Here is a 12,729-nt window from a genome sequence, read left to right on the forward strand (position 1 = left end):
ATAGTTTGCTTCTAAGAACCAGTCGTTCACCTAGATGATAACACAGGAAACAATTCTAACACACTGGGCAACGTTGTCGATTTGAAGTCACACCTCTAAAAGTACAACGGACAAATGTAAAAGCTTGCTTCAGTCTCTCAGTCACAATCCTCTACTTTTGCAAAATGAGTAAGTCAGAGAGAGAAAAATGACTGTGGCCAACAATTTATATTTTTTCTTTCCCTTGGCTTTGTTGTTGAGGTGCACAGACGAGAAAGTGGATCGGAGAATGAGCTGGAAAAAGGCCTTTCTTTGGTGAGAGCCAGTGCCTGTGTCCCAAACGGCACCACCATTCCCATATAGTGCACTATGGGTCCTGGTCAAAAGCAGTGTGCTATAAAGGGAATAGGATTCCATTTGGGACCCATCCTCAGTGAGAGCAAGAAGGGAGGGGGGGGCTGTGTATTCACTGCCAGGTAGAGAGATGCCTAGTCTCAGTCCATGGTGTCTGCAGGATGCAGGGCTGCAGCTGAAGGTAATCCTGCCGGAAGGAGACCAGGTAGGGAACACCTCTAGCCTGCAGGACCTGGCCCTCCCCCTTCCATGTTCTTGGCCCCAGCCCAATTGCAAGACAGCACAGATACTGTATCCAGTACTACATGGACCCATCTATGACAGAGAATTCATATTGATCACATCCAACTACTAGTCCTATATAACACCACTTTCACATACTTCTAAAAACCTCTCTCTAGATGGGAATGTCCCATAGTAAAAGTTGACACGTAACATTGGTGCCATACCAAGAATACATGAGCATCTGTGACGTAAGAGAGAGAGAGCATTTTTCCCCTCTGCTATAATTGGCCAGCTACAGTTACCGTGAGGCTACATCATTGCATCACTTCCTATATGAGGGCATTCATGTTTCGTTTGATTTATAATTGTATTTTTTTTTGTTGTGTGTGTTTTCTTTTTTGCTGATAAGACGTGGGCTTGCAGAGGCACATCCTTGACTGCTCTTGTTCTGCGACTAAAAATAAGCGGTGAAGTAATGTGAAAAACTCTGCTCTATTTACATTCTGGTGAGTTAGGGCTGCTGAGAAGTGGAATCTGTGCTAGATGACTTAGGGGGAATTTCACTCTGGCTGCACTGTGCAAGCAAGCAAGCAGACAAGAGACACAGAGAGAGAAAATAGAGAGAATACAGGGGAACACAGAGAGAAACACTGAGAAAGAAAGATAGAGAGAAACAGAGAAACGAGAGAGAGCAAGAGAAGAGAGGCAGAGAAAGAGAGGCTGAGAGAGAGGCAGAGAGAGAGAGTCAGGGAAAGTGAGAGAGAGAGGCATAGAGAGAGAGGCAGAGAGAGAGAGAGGGAGAGAGGCAGAGAGAGGGAGAGATAGACAAAGAGAGAGAGAGCAGAGAGAGAGAGAAACACAGAGAAACAAGAGAGAGAGAGAGAGAGAGCTGTCACCAGTACAAGGTGCTGTCCCAGAGGTGTGTGACAACAATCCCTGTGTAATAGCCAGAGACAGAGAGTGTGTGGAGGGAGGGGGGCTGGGCAGAGAGAGAGGCAGAGAAAGAGAGTCTGAGAGAGAGAGGCAGAGAGAGAGAGGCTGAGAGAGAGGCTGAGAGAGAGGCAGAGAGAGAGAGAGAGAGTCAGGGAGAGATAGAGATAGGCAGAGAGATAGAGGCAGAGAGAGATAGAGATAGGCAGAGAGATAGACACAGAGAGAGATAGAGATAGGCAGAGAGATGGAGGCAAAGAGAGATAGAGCTAGGCAGAGAGAAAGAGAGAGAAAGAGAGAGAGACCTGTTACCACAAGAAAAGGGCAACCGGTGAAGAACAAACACCATTGTAAATACAACCTAGATTTATGTTTATTTTTCCATTTTGTACTTTAACTATTTGCACATTACTAAAACACTGTATATAGACATCCTATGTCATTTGAAATGTCTTTATTATTTTGGAACGTTTGTAAGTGTAATGTTTACTGTACATTTTTTATTGTTTATTTCACTTTGGAAATGTAAACATATGTTTCCCATGCCAATAAAGCCCCTTAATTTGAAATTGAATTGAAAGAGAGAGGCAGAGAGAGAGAGAGAGAGAGAGAGAGAGAGGCAGAGAGAGAGAGAGAGAGAGAGAGAGAGAGAGAGAGAGAGAGAGAGAGAGAGAGAGAGAGAGAGAGAGAGAGAGAGAGAGAGAGAGAGAGAGAGAGAGAGAGATAATAGACGGATGGCGGGTCTGATGAGGATATGAATCTGGCCGGCTGGTGGATTTATGAATGATTGGGATCGCAGGGGCACGTGGACGGATGTGCCTGACCCGCTTCCCTTGCCCTATGATATCCCCAGTTAGCAGACAGACTGTTATCCTCATACAAAGCGAGAGAGAGAAAGAGAGAGAGAGAAAAAGGGAGGGAGAGAGAGACAGACAGAGAGACAGAGAGAGAGAGAGACAGAGAGAGAGAGAGAGAGAGAGACAGAGAGACAGAGAGACAGTGAGACAGAGAGCGAGACAGAGAGCGAGACAGAGAGCGAGACAGAGAGCGAGACAGAGAGCGAGACAGAGAGAGAGACAGAGAGAGAGAGAGGACATTAGCACAACATTGTGGCGCAGCATTTTCACAAAGCCTGAACTCACTGCACTCAGTTAGTAAGTCTGATGATGACACACACATTCTTGAACAAGGAAGTCCTTTGCAGTTTTTCTATTTGTATTTATTTTTGGTGTTTGGTGCTTTTAATGAGGAGCGGACAATAACATAATAAGGATGACCTGTATATAGGGTCATCATGTGGATAATAAAAAGCTTACGAAATATGTGTGCCGTGCTCTTCCCAGCTTCAACTTGGAAGGGAGGTCAAGCTGCAGCGCTGTAGCAAACCAGAAGGCCCGTTCCCATCAAGCCTGCCGAATATCTTGACTGATCTCCCTCGAAGCTGGAAACAATTTTGGAGGTCTTGGGTGAGTAAAATAATCGTGTAATACAGGCTTGATTAAGCCACTTAACAGACAGAGCGATGGAGGTCCAACTGGGCAACAGGTTTTGGCTACTAACAGTGAAGCTCTTTGAGACAGACAGGCATGTAGAGTACAGTGCCAGCTAGCCGTGGACACTTACAAAAACATCTCAGAGAGACTACGATCACTACTAGTGCAATAATGTCAAATCAGGTAATGAAGGAATCTCACAGGGAATCATGTATTCACCCCTGCTCCCCAACCACTCAATCACATATTTTCACCCCACCTCACCCCACCCCTCCCCTACCAAAACCACAACAACAACAAAAAAAGGAACAGGAGAATGTTTGCACTTATCTACAGGAAATAGCATTAGCTGAAAGTGGACTCTGGGGTCGGGGCATGAAAGGGATGGCATGGCCGAGGCAATCATTATCCCCCGACACATGGCCTGCCCTTGATCCTGAGCCGGGCCCTGATGGAACATGGAAGGTGGGCAGGGGAGGGCCCGCTGCCCTGGGTGGGCTCCCCGCTTGGCCCTCGCACTGGGACCGGCCCCCATCAGCCTGGTATGTCGGTATGCATGATGAGGGCGCCCGCTCCTATGCCCATGTCAGGGGACTCTGCCCAGTGAGCCGGCTGAACACAACCTTGCCTACCGCAGCACATCTCATCTCTGAAGGAAATCAAGCAAACATAACAAGATGGAAACTGATCTTAGATGGAATTGCAGCTGGTCATAGTTGGCCTGTGTTTCGCATCCATTCCTCCATGTTTTCTCTTCACCGGCTAGTTACTCACGCATGAGGACCAACAACTCTCTTAGTCCGGTCCCACAATGCCCTGCCCCACTACCAACGACGGTCCGTCTCTCAGTATTTTCCCAGCATTTCTCAACTCCAGCAATTTTTTTCCCATGGTCCCTTTTCAGGGAACCTATTTGAGGCAGTCTATCAAACAACACTGAAAAAAGTATCTCAGAAAAATCTGCAATAAGAAGTCACTTTCCCTGGCATAAATCAGTTCCCCAGTAAGCCGACGCTGAGTGGGTCTGTTGTTGAGTTGACTCTAAATCTGCACAATCGTTCTCCACTCCCTCTGACAGCTTTCAGCAAGCATTATTATCCAACTAGTGTATTGTTGTGAATAGGGTATTGAACCGAGTCAACTCACATGATGAGTGGTCAGTTCAGCCAGAAGAGGACTGGCCACCCCTCAGAGCCTGGTTCCTTTCTAGGTTTCTTCCTAAGTTCCTGCCTCCTATAGTTTTTCCCTAGCCACCGTGCTTCTACACCTGCATTGCTTGCTCTTTGGGGTTTTAGGCTGGGTTTCTGTACAGCACTTTGTGACAGCAGCTGATGTAAGAAAGGCTTTATAAATACATTTGATTGATTGCTACAGTATTTCCTGTGCATTCAGGGCCAATACGTCATTTGCACAGCAGAAAGCCTGTAGCTATCCTTTTGTGACCTGTGTATGCGGCAAAGGTAGATGCAAAGCAATGTCTGAGACAGGTTCCTCACGCTACCCTGGCTTCCGAGCATGTCACCAAGTGGCTAAAACTGTCCCAGAGCTCCGCGGCTCAATCTGTCACAGCCCAACAGAATACCCAGTGTCAGGTTGTCCCTGATATACCACTCGTGTGTCTGTCACGCATTGTCAACGCAGACTCACATAGTATTGTACGAGTGACATGGTGAACAGCTCACCGGGCTGAACAAATGAAGGAAGGAGGCAGGGAAATGTATTCCCTGAGATCTCTTTGATTCTATATCAAGAGGTTCTCACAACAACTCAAGATGCTGTGACACCACTGGCTTATCAGAGGCACTATTAATACTATGGGACCTCAGGGAACAACGACTCTGTCCCCCGTCCCTGGAGAAAGAAGGAGGAAGTCATTGATTCTTCCCACCACAATCTCTGGGAAGAACAGATCTTGCTTTTCCCTTTCAGTTGATGGGGTTATTATTTTAAAGGCTGTGAGAGACAGAGAGAGAGAGAGAGAGAGAGACAGAGAGAGTGCTAGCCCACACTAGTTTATTTCTGTGTCCACCCGGGTGAGGGGACAGGATAGGACCAAGAGTTCCAAGACAGGCCTCTTTTACGGCCACTCCTTCCCAGGATTGTGACCTCCTCCCTGGGTATTATTCTCACAGTCGCAGCCTCTGTTCTCCATATCTCCATACCCCCAGGATGTAATGTGTAGAACAGCCCAGTGGCCTAGATGTAGTGCATCACTCAGAAGACATGTTAGTCACATTCACGAGCTACACGTGCTTATTAGCAATGATTTGTTACAGATATCTATGACAAGGATCTGTGAGAAAAATAGCCCTCGCTATGGTTAGGGATCTACCTGAAGTCACATCTTGACAGGTTTGGGTTACGGCTCTACGTTTAACATGCAATTAGCCTCCTGAAAGCTTGCTGAACTGTCTTTGAGTCTATTGACTCTGGAATGAAGAGACTTTTCTACTACGACACAAAACTGAGCTCAATACAGCTGTAGGGCCAAGGGACATTCTGCTGCTGCAGACGACCAGACATGTTCTATTATCCGGTTCAAATCTGCGAGCTCTTCCCTCTGCCAGTCTACCTGTGTCTTAGCTCCCTGTCCAAGGTGTACCAACTACAATGGGATGAGTATCACCCCATTCTTCTCTCATTCTCTCCTCACACTCATTGAATGGGGGATTTCCATTGTGAGAACCGATGTTCATCGGGGGCCCACCTAACCATTTCAAGATACACAGCAAAAACCCGCACTCACTTGTATGTACGCACAGCTGAGTGAGCACCACTTCTTGGGCTAGGGTTAACTGTTGTATGCATGTGCAGAGGCATGTCTTTGCTGAGAGAGAGAGAGAGAGAGAGAGAGAGAGAGAGAGAGAGAGAGAGAGAGAGAGAGAGAGAGAGAGAGAGAGAGAGAGAGAGAGAGAGAGAGAGAGATGGTTGTTGCTACACTGATCCAGGGGCGGCAGCTGTTATGGTGGTGGGGGGGGGGCAGAGGGACTGAGGGGTTGGTGGTGGCTGAGGCGGGATGAGGGGAAGACAGCAGCAGTTGCTGCAGACCTGACTGACGTGCACAACGAGCTACTCTTCCTCCTCCGAGCCCTGTCTGTCTGGATCTAGTGCAGCCAGCAGTGCTGCAGAGGAGCAGATGTTTCCTTTATTTAGCCACCGAGCTAGAGACAAACCGGGGGCTAACCTGGCAGACTGTCTGTCATTGATGACGTGGTACCAGAGTGTAGCTAGCGACGAGCAGCTAACAGAGGGGCCTTTATTGGTGCTGCTCATCCTGATCTTTTCTGGAACTCTGACTTTAGCACCGGATCCCAGAGTCAGGACGGAGATAACCAGAGAAAGACAGACAGGAAGGGAGACAGTCAGGCACAGTGGACCGGAGAAATTTATTTTCAAAAATATATAACGTAATACTGTATATAAAAAAAGGCAAATAAAAAAGGATATATTTTCATCAATGAAAGTGTTATTGAAATGAAAATACTACTCATATCACTATGCTTTACAGCTTCCTTTGACAGACATTTGTTGCTCCGTAGCATCTACAGATGAAACATTATGGAGTCTTAGAGGAGGCTTGGGTATGTCCAAAATGTCACAAATCTTCCAACTTCATTTCATTAGTCCTCAATTGCTTTAAAATGCAAATGTGAAATATTTGTCAACAATTCTTTCTCCAAAGGACCCTTCTATGGATTACATCTTGTGAAAATCCCCCCCAAATCCTGAGCTTTTTCTAGTTTGTGAGGAATCACCCAGTAGCGACTGCCCAGGGTGGCTGGTGTGGAATAGATAAGGGGGGGGGGATCCAGCACCCTGAGCTCAACCTCTGTTCTAGAGCCCTGGTCAGTCAGCTGTGGGGAGGCAGCTGCTGCAGAGACTAATCCAAAAACCAAACGTATCTGAGCACAAGTGTGCTAGCACATGTCCAAAGTGTCGAGTCACTCTGAGCAGAACCACTTCACTGAGGGATGACCTGACACACTGGGTGTCTGTCCTATGCCTCCATCCATAGACCCCTCATCTTAGGGACCAAGAGAAATCCGGTTCCTCGCCAAGAGACTCAGGCAATGGTGTAATACAAGGGAATGTGTCTGTTTGTCATGTTATGACCCAAAGACAAGCGGCAAATGTTTACTTAGGCCTGTCAGCTTGATACCCGAGCGACAAATTATTTCAGGACACTTCTATTTAAAGTGGATGGTCCTTGATGTATTGAAAAAGACTGTATAACTGCTGTATAACATCAAATGTTTAAAAAAAAAAGAGACATGAGAGTGGCGGATGGGACAGAAATCACCTGACCGCCATTTACAGGAAATAAAGCCTGTGGAGTTTCGGTGGTTTAGAAAGAAAGACACAGTGCTGGTATCATTTGTGATAGTGAAAATGACAACAACATATGTGACCACTAATAGATTATCATATGACCTTTACCTTCAAAGTGGGCACGGGCTCCCATGCAATCCAGCCTCCATGAAGACATTTAAAGACATGAAAAAATACACCGGTTGGCGAATCGGACTACTGTCATTGATCAATTGACCAACGACTGTGGAGTATCTGAAATGTTCTGTAATAGTTTGGCAGAGTTAAGAATGAGATCTCAGCGGGTATATAGATGGTGTTGAAATTCCTTTCTCGATTCATTAACTGTGTATACTAAAAGAATCTGCCGACAGCCACTATCGACTCGTGAACAAGTAGGCTTCGTGGAAATATGAAATAGTTATCCACTAACACTCGCACATGATGTAAAGTGACAATCAAAAATACAGACAGTTTCATTTCTTATAGACATACTCATTGTTATTTCCAAAAATGCTGCACATGAACAGAACTTTCCATCCCTGTAGATAGAAGACTAGAGTCATGCTAGATTTGAGTTTGAAACCACCATAAGTGAACACGGCTATACAGATGTATAAGAAAGCTCTTGAACCTCATTCCTAAGCGCAAGATAGACAAGCAGGAGAGACTGGTTTCAATCAAAACAACAGTGCAGAAACAGCCTTCCCCAATCTATAGTCAACAACACGAGGTGGTATCTAAGAATACTGTAGGCATTCAGTGTATACTCTGGGAAGTAGAATGACATACGTGCACTAGAGTACGTGCACACACACACACACACAATCACTACGCAATACTTTATTCTATCCTATATCATCTACACCTCTCGTATACTACTAGTCTAGTGTTTCAGGATATTCTATTTCTCAGATGCTCATCAAATTGCCAGAGGGAATCTGCAGATACAGGGAAACTTTCTTATATTTCTTCCTGACGGTACAACACATGCATCACCCAAAAAGCCCAAGATCTTGCTGTGCTACAATGTCTTCATTGAAAACAGTAGCCTTCCCATGTGAAAGCAGCACCTCAAATGTACAAAGTAAACCACAAGAGCTAGTTAAGTCTTACCTGAGATGAGCCACACCCAACCAACCACCATTCCTGACTCGCTCCAACGCTCCTAGAACAACAAACACAAAGACACCATTAAATAAACTGAGTGACTGACAGCCGTTTTATAAACTCCAAGAAAGTACTGCTCAAACTTAGTTTACTATTCTCAAGACTTTGTAGTTGAGGAATCAAATCAATCAGACTGATGACGTTAACTGCATGGAAAGTCCTATTCCTCTGAACAAAAATATAAACTCAACATGCAACAGATTCAACGATTATACTGAGTTACAGTTCATATAAGGAAATCAGTCAATTGAAATAAATTCATTAGGCCCCAATCTATGGATTTCACATGACTAGGGTGGACCTGGGAGGGCGTAGGCCCACCCACTGGGGAGCCAGGCCTAGCTAACCAGAATGACTTTTTTGCCACAAAAGGGTTTTTATTTCAGACAAAAATACTCCTCAGTTATATCAGCTGTCCGGGTGGCTGGTCTCAGATGATCCCGCAGGTGAAGTGGAGGTCCTGGGCTTTATGCACGGGGTACCAGTACCGAGTCGATGTGCAGGGGTACCAGGTAATTGAGGTAGATATGTACATATAGATAGGGATAAAGTGACTAGGCAACAGGATACATTTATGCACAAACTTTGAGAGAAATAAGCTTTTTGTAGGTATGTTTAATTTCAGCTCATGAAACATGGGACCAACACTTTACATGTTGCGTTTATATTTTTGTTCAGTATAATTGGAATTCCCCTGACAGTAGTCTACTGACTTTTCTGAAACGAGATAAAACAAATAACACGTGAATTAAAACGTTCACTTAACCTACAGAGTCATCATACCTGTAAAATCCCTGTGTGGGTGACTGGGAGCTCATGTATTCATGTGTTCACACAATTACACAATCTGGATCTGAAGAACAGAGTTTCAGCCTGTGTAACTGTGATATGGCTGAATGCTCAAATCCAACCCATCTAGTTTACCGTTTTTGAACGAGGCATCAACTTATGCAAGAACAGAGCTGCATTCATTAGGCACCAAATGGAAGAAAATGGACACAAACAGGGAGGAACTACCTGAACCTAACATTTGTTTTCATTTTACATTAGTCCCTATATGAACATGACCCTGATTAAGAACGACAAGCCATCATTCTATACGTTTCAAACTGTCCAGGTTCTACAATGTTTATTTTAACATTCAAAAGACATTCAACTGATGTTACAATAATGTTCCCAGAACACTTTTCCACTGCAGGGCCACCCCGTGCATATCACAGTTCCTATTTCATTTCCACTTGCCCATGGCCCGCTTGATTCCTGGAACCAAGTGAGATATTCAGCCTCGTTTGATATCTGGTACTGACCTCTCGAACCAAGTAGTCCGGTGGGTGGGGTTACAAATGGCCGTACTCAATGATTAGTCTCACGCAAATGATGTCACAGTGTCGCGTATGTTAATACTCATGCACTAGTCACTGGGCGTCATTATTTACAAGAGAAGGCAAATCTGACATGATGACGCCCATCCACGAAGATCAGCACGGTAATACATTGTTTTTAGCCAAATTACTTTCTAGCTAGCTACCAACGTCTTTAGCGTAGCTAGCTGTAGCGTGTGAGAGTGAACACTGTACAAGACATGAACCAGAGTCGACAACATCCATGGAAGGCCAATGCCGTGAACATAGCTACACGTTTTTTTGTTGACCGGAGTATCTAACTTATACAAACAACTCAAGAAAGGCTGTTCTGTCAACATACTTGCAACATCAAAGGAATGTTTTTTGCACCCTGATACAAACACTATCTGAATGTCAGTTTGAGTGTTTTAGGAACCAATCTCTTGTCATAATCCCACAATGTTCGCACAACCTAAAGAAATATTCTGGGAACCTTTAAAGAACAGATTAAATGTGTTCTGGGAACGTTCTTGCAATATCAGTTGGGTGTGTTTTGCATCCTGAATGAAACATTATAGAATCATCCGCACATCTGGACAGTTTTTGTGTTTTGGGAACATATCTTTTTGTCCACATAATGTTCACACCATAGTGTTCTTCCCCACAGTGATCAGTTTATCTGGGCCGGCGATTTTATTTATTTATTTTTATTTAACTAGGCAAGTCAGTTAAGAACAAATTCTTATTTACAATGACGGCCTACCGGGGAACAGTGGGTTAACTGCCTTGTTCAGGGGCAGAACAACAGATTTTTACCGTGTCAGCTCTGGGTTTCGGTCCAGTAGCCTTTTGGCCCAACGCTCTAACCACCAGGCTACCTACCGCGATGCCTCAGGCCCTCCAACCAAAACAGGTCGGAGAGCTAAGCTTACATCCGAAAGTTAAAGCCCCCAATCCATCGCAGGAGGAGGAGAGAAGGAGGAAGAGGAGCTTAATTGAACAGTAAGACCAGGTTCACTTCACCTGGAAGGAATGCAAGGAGTGGGAGAGGGAAGGAGGGAAGGAGGGAAGGAGGGAGGGGTGCTGTATCATGAAAGCCAGTGAGATGTGAAGTTGTCAAAACACATTTCTTTTCAAACAAAGTGAATATAAAGTGCGAACACAAAGATCTTCAATAGGCAACGGGCACTAACAGATCCCACAACTTCAGAAGTCAGGAAATGGGAGAAGATGAATGGTGAGGGGGACATCTAGGAGTTAAGTCCCTCCATTGTCCCAGCTCTCTTTTTAAAACATCTTCTATTATTTAGAAATGTCTTTGAAATCTGAGCACTTGGCAAAGCATTATTGGTTATAAAGCAACTCTCTGTACTTTACAACTCTTTTCGGGCCGGAGGTCAGAGACCTAGCAGTGTAGTGCCAGGACAACAACCTCTCCCTCAACGTCGGTAAGACAAAAGAGCTGATCGTGGACTACAAGGAACGCAGGTCGACAGCATCAAGTTCCTTGGTGTTCACATCACTAAGGTACTATCATTGTCCACACACACCAACAGTCGTGAAGAGGGCACGACAACGCCTCTTCCCCCTCAGAAGGCTGAAAGGTTTGGCATGGGCCCTCTGATCCTCAAAAAGTTCTACAGCTGCACCATAGAGTACCACAGTATCAGTCAAAATACCCATAAAACCTAGCGGTCAAACAGGGAAATGGTTCTAATCGCTTTTCCGCCATTCATTTTTCCCATAGGGTTTTTCAGAAACACTTCAAATAAGGGCTGTGTTCCATGTAGGCTTACCCTGGCCTGATATTTTGATAACCATGTAAATCTCTCTAGGACAAGGTGACTCCCTGCCACCCAGGACCTCTATACTAGGCGGTGTCAGAGGACAGCCCTAAAAGAATTGTCCAAAACTCCAGCCACCAAGTCATACAATGTTCTCTCTGCTACCACATGGTAAGCGGTACAAATATACCAAGTCTGGAACAAACAGGACCCTTAACAGCTTCTACCCCCCCAAGACATCAGACTGCTAAATAGTTAGTTAAGTAGTCCGGGTAGCTATTGGTTAACTATCTGCAATGACCCTTTTTGCACTAACTCTTTAGACTCATCACATACGTTGCTGTTTACTATATATTATGTATCCTGTTGCCTAGTCACTTTATCCCTATCTATATGTACATATCTACCTCAATTACCTCGTACCCCTGCACATCGACTCGGTACTAGTACCCCGTGTATAAAGCCAAGTTATCGTCACGCATTGTGCATTTATTACTCGTGTTATTATTTTACTTATTTTCTCTGCATCGTTGGGAAGGGCCCGTAGGTAAGCATTTCATTGTTAGTCTACACCTGTTGTTTACGAAGCGTGACAAATACAATTTCATTTTATCTGAACTTCTTTTACTTACTACGACTGTGATATTTTAAGATGAATGCACCAACTGTAAGTCACTCTGGAGAAGAGTGCCTCCTAAATTACTAAAATGCCGTGAACAATGCTGTGAACAATGCTGTGAACAATGCTGTGAACAATGCTGTGAACAATGCCGTGAACAATGCCGTGAACAATGCCGTGAACAATGCCGTGAACAATGCTGTGAACAATGCTGTGAACAAATGCTGTGAACAATGCTGTGAACAATGCCGTGAACAATGCTGTGAACAATGCTGTGAACAATGTTATACTAATTTTCCCCAATCCTCATTCTCTGGGCCCCTCATCTCTAAACGAAGATATCAAGACAGCTCTACTTTATCAGAGTGACTGGAATGTTGCTCTTTTCTGTTTTTGGTGTGTGTCTAACGCAATGCCAACATGTTATCCAGGTGGATATCAATAAAGACTATGTGCTTCAGGTAGAATCCCCCCACCGTTTCTGGAGCCTAATCTCTCTATTGAAGCAGCTGCATTGATTTGTG

The 12,729-nt window shown here is 44.8% G+C and overlaps 1 protein-coding gene across 1 annotated transcript in view; it reads right to left on the bottom strand.

The window, feature by feature from the left end:
- Nucleotides 1-12,729, bottom strand: part of ccnd2a (cyclin D2, a) — a 213,541-nt gene that overhangs the window by 66,449 nt on the left and 134,363 nt on the right. Inside the window, exon 3 of the mRNA XM_071343923.1 lies at nt 8,406-8,457. Within this exon, the coding sequence (XP_071200024.1) occupies nt 8,406-8,457 (52 nt within the window). The remainder of the gene's footprint in view (nt 1-8,405; nt 8,458-12,729) is intronic.

This window comes from Salvelinus alpinus, chromosome 15 (assembly GCF_045679555.1).
Source record: "Salvelinus alpinus chromosome 15, SLU_Salpinus.1, whole genome shotgun sequence".
Classification (NCBI taxonomy): domain Eukaryota; kingdom Metazoa; phylum Chordata; class Actinopteri; order Salmoniformes; family Salmonidae; genus Salvelinus; species Salvelinus alpinus.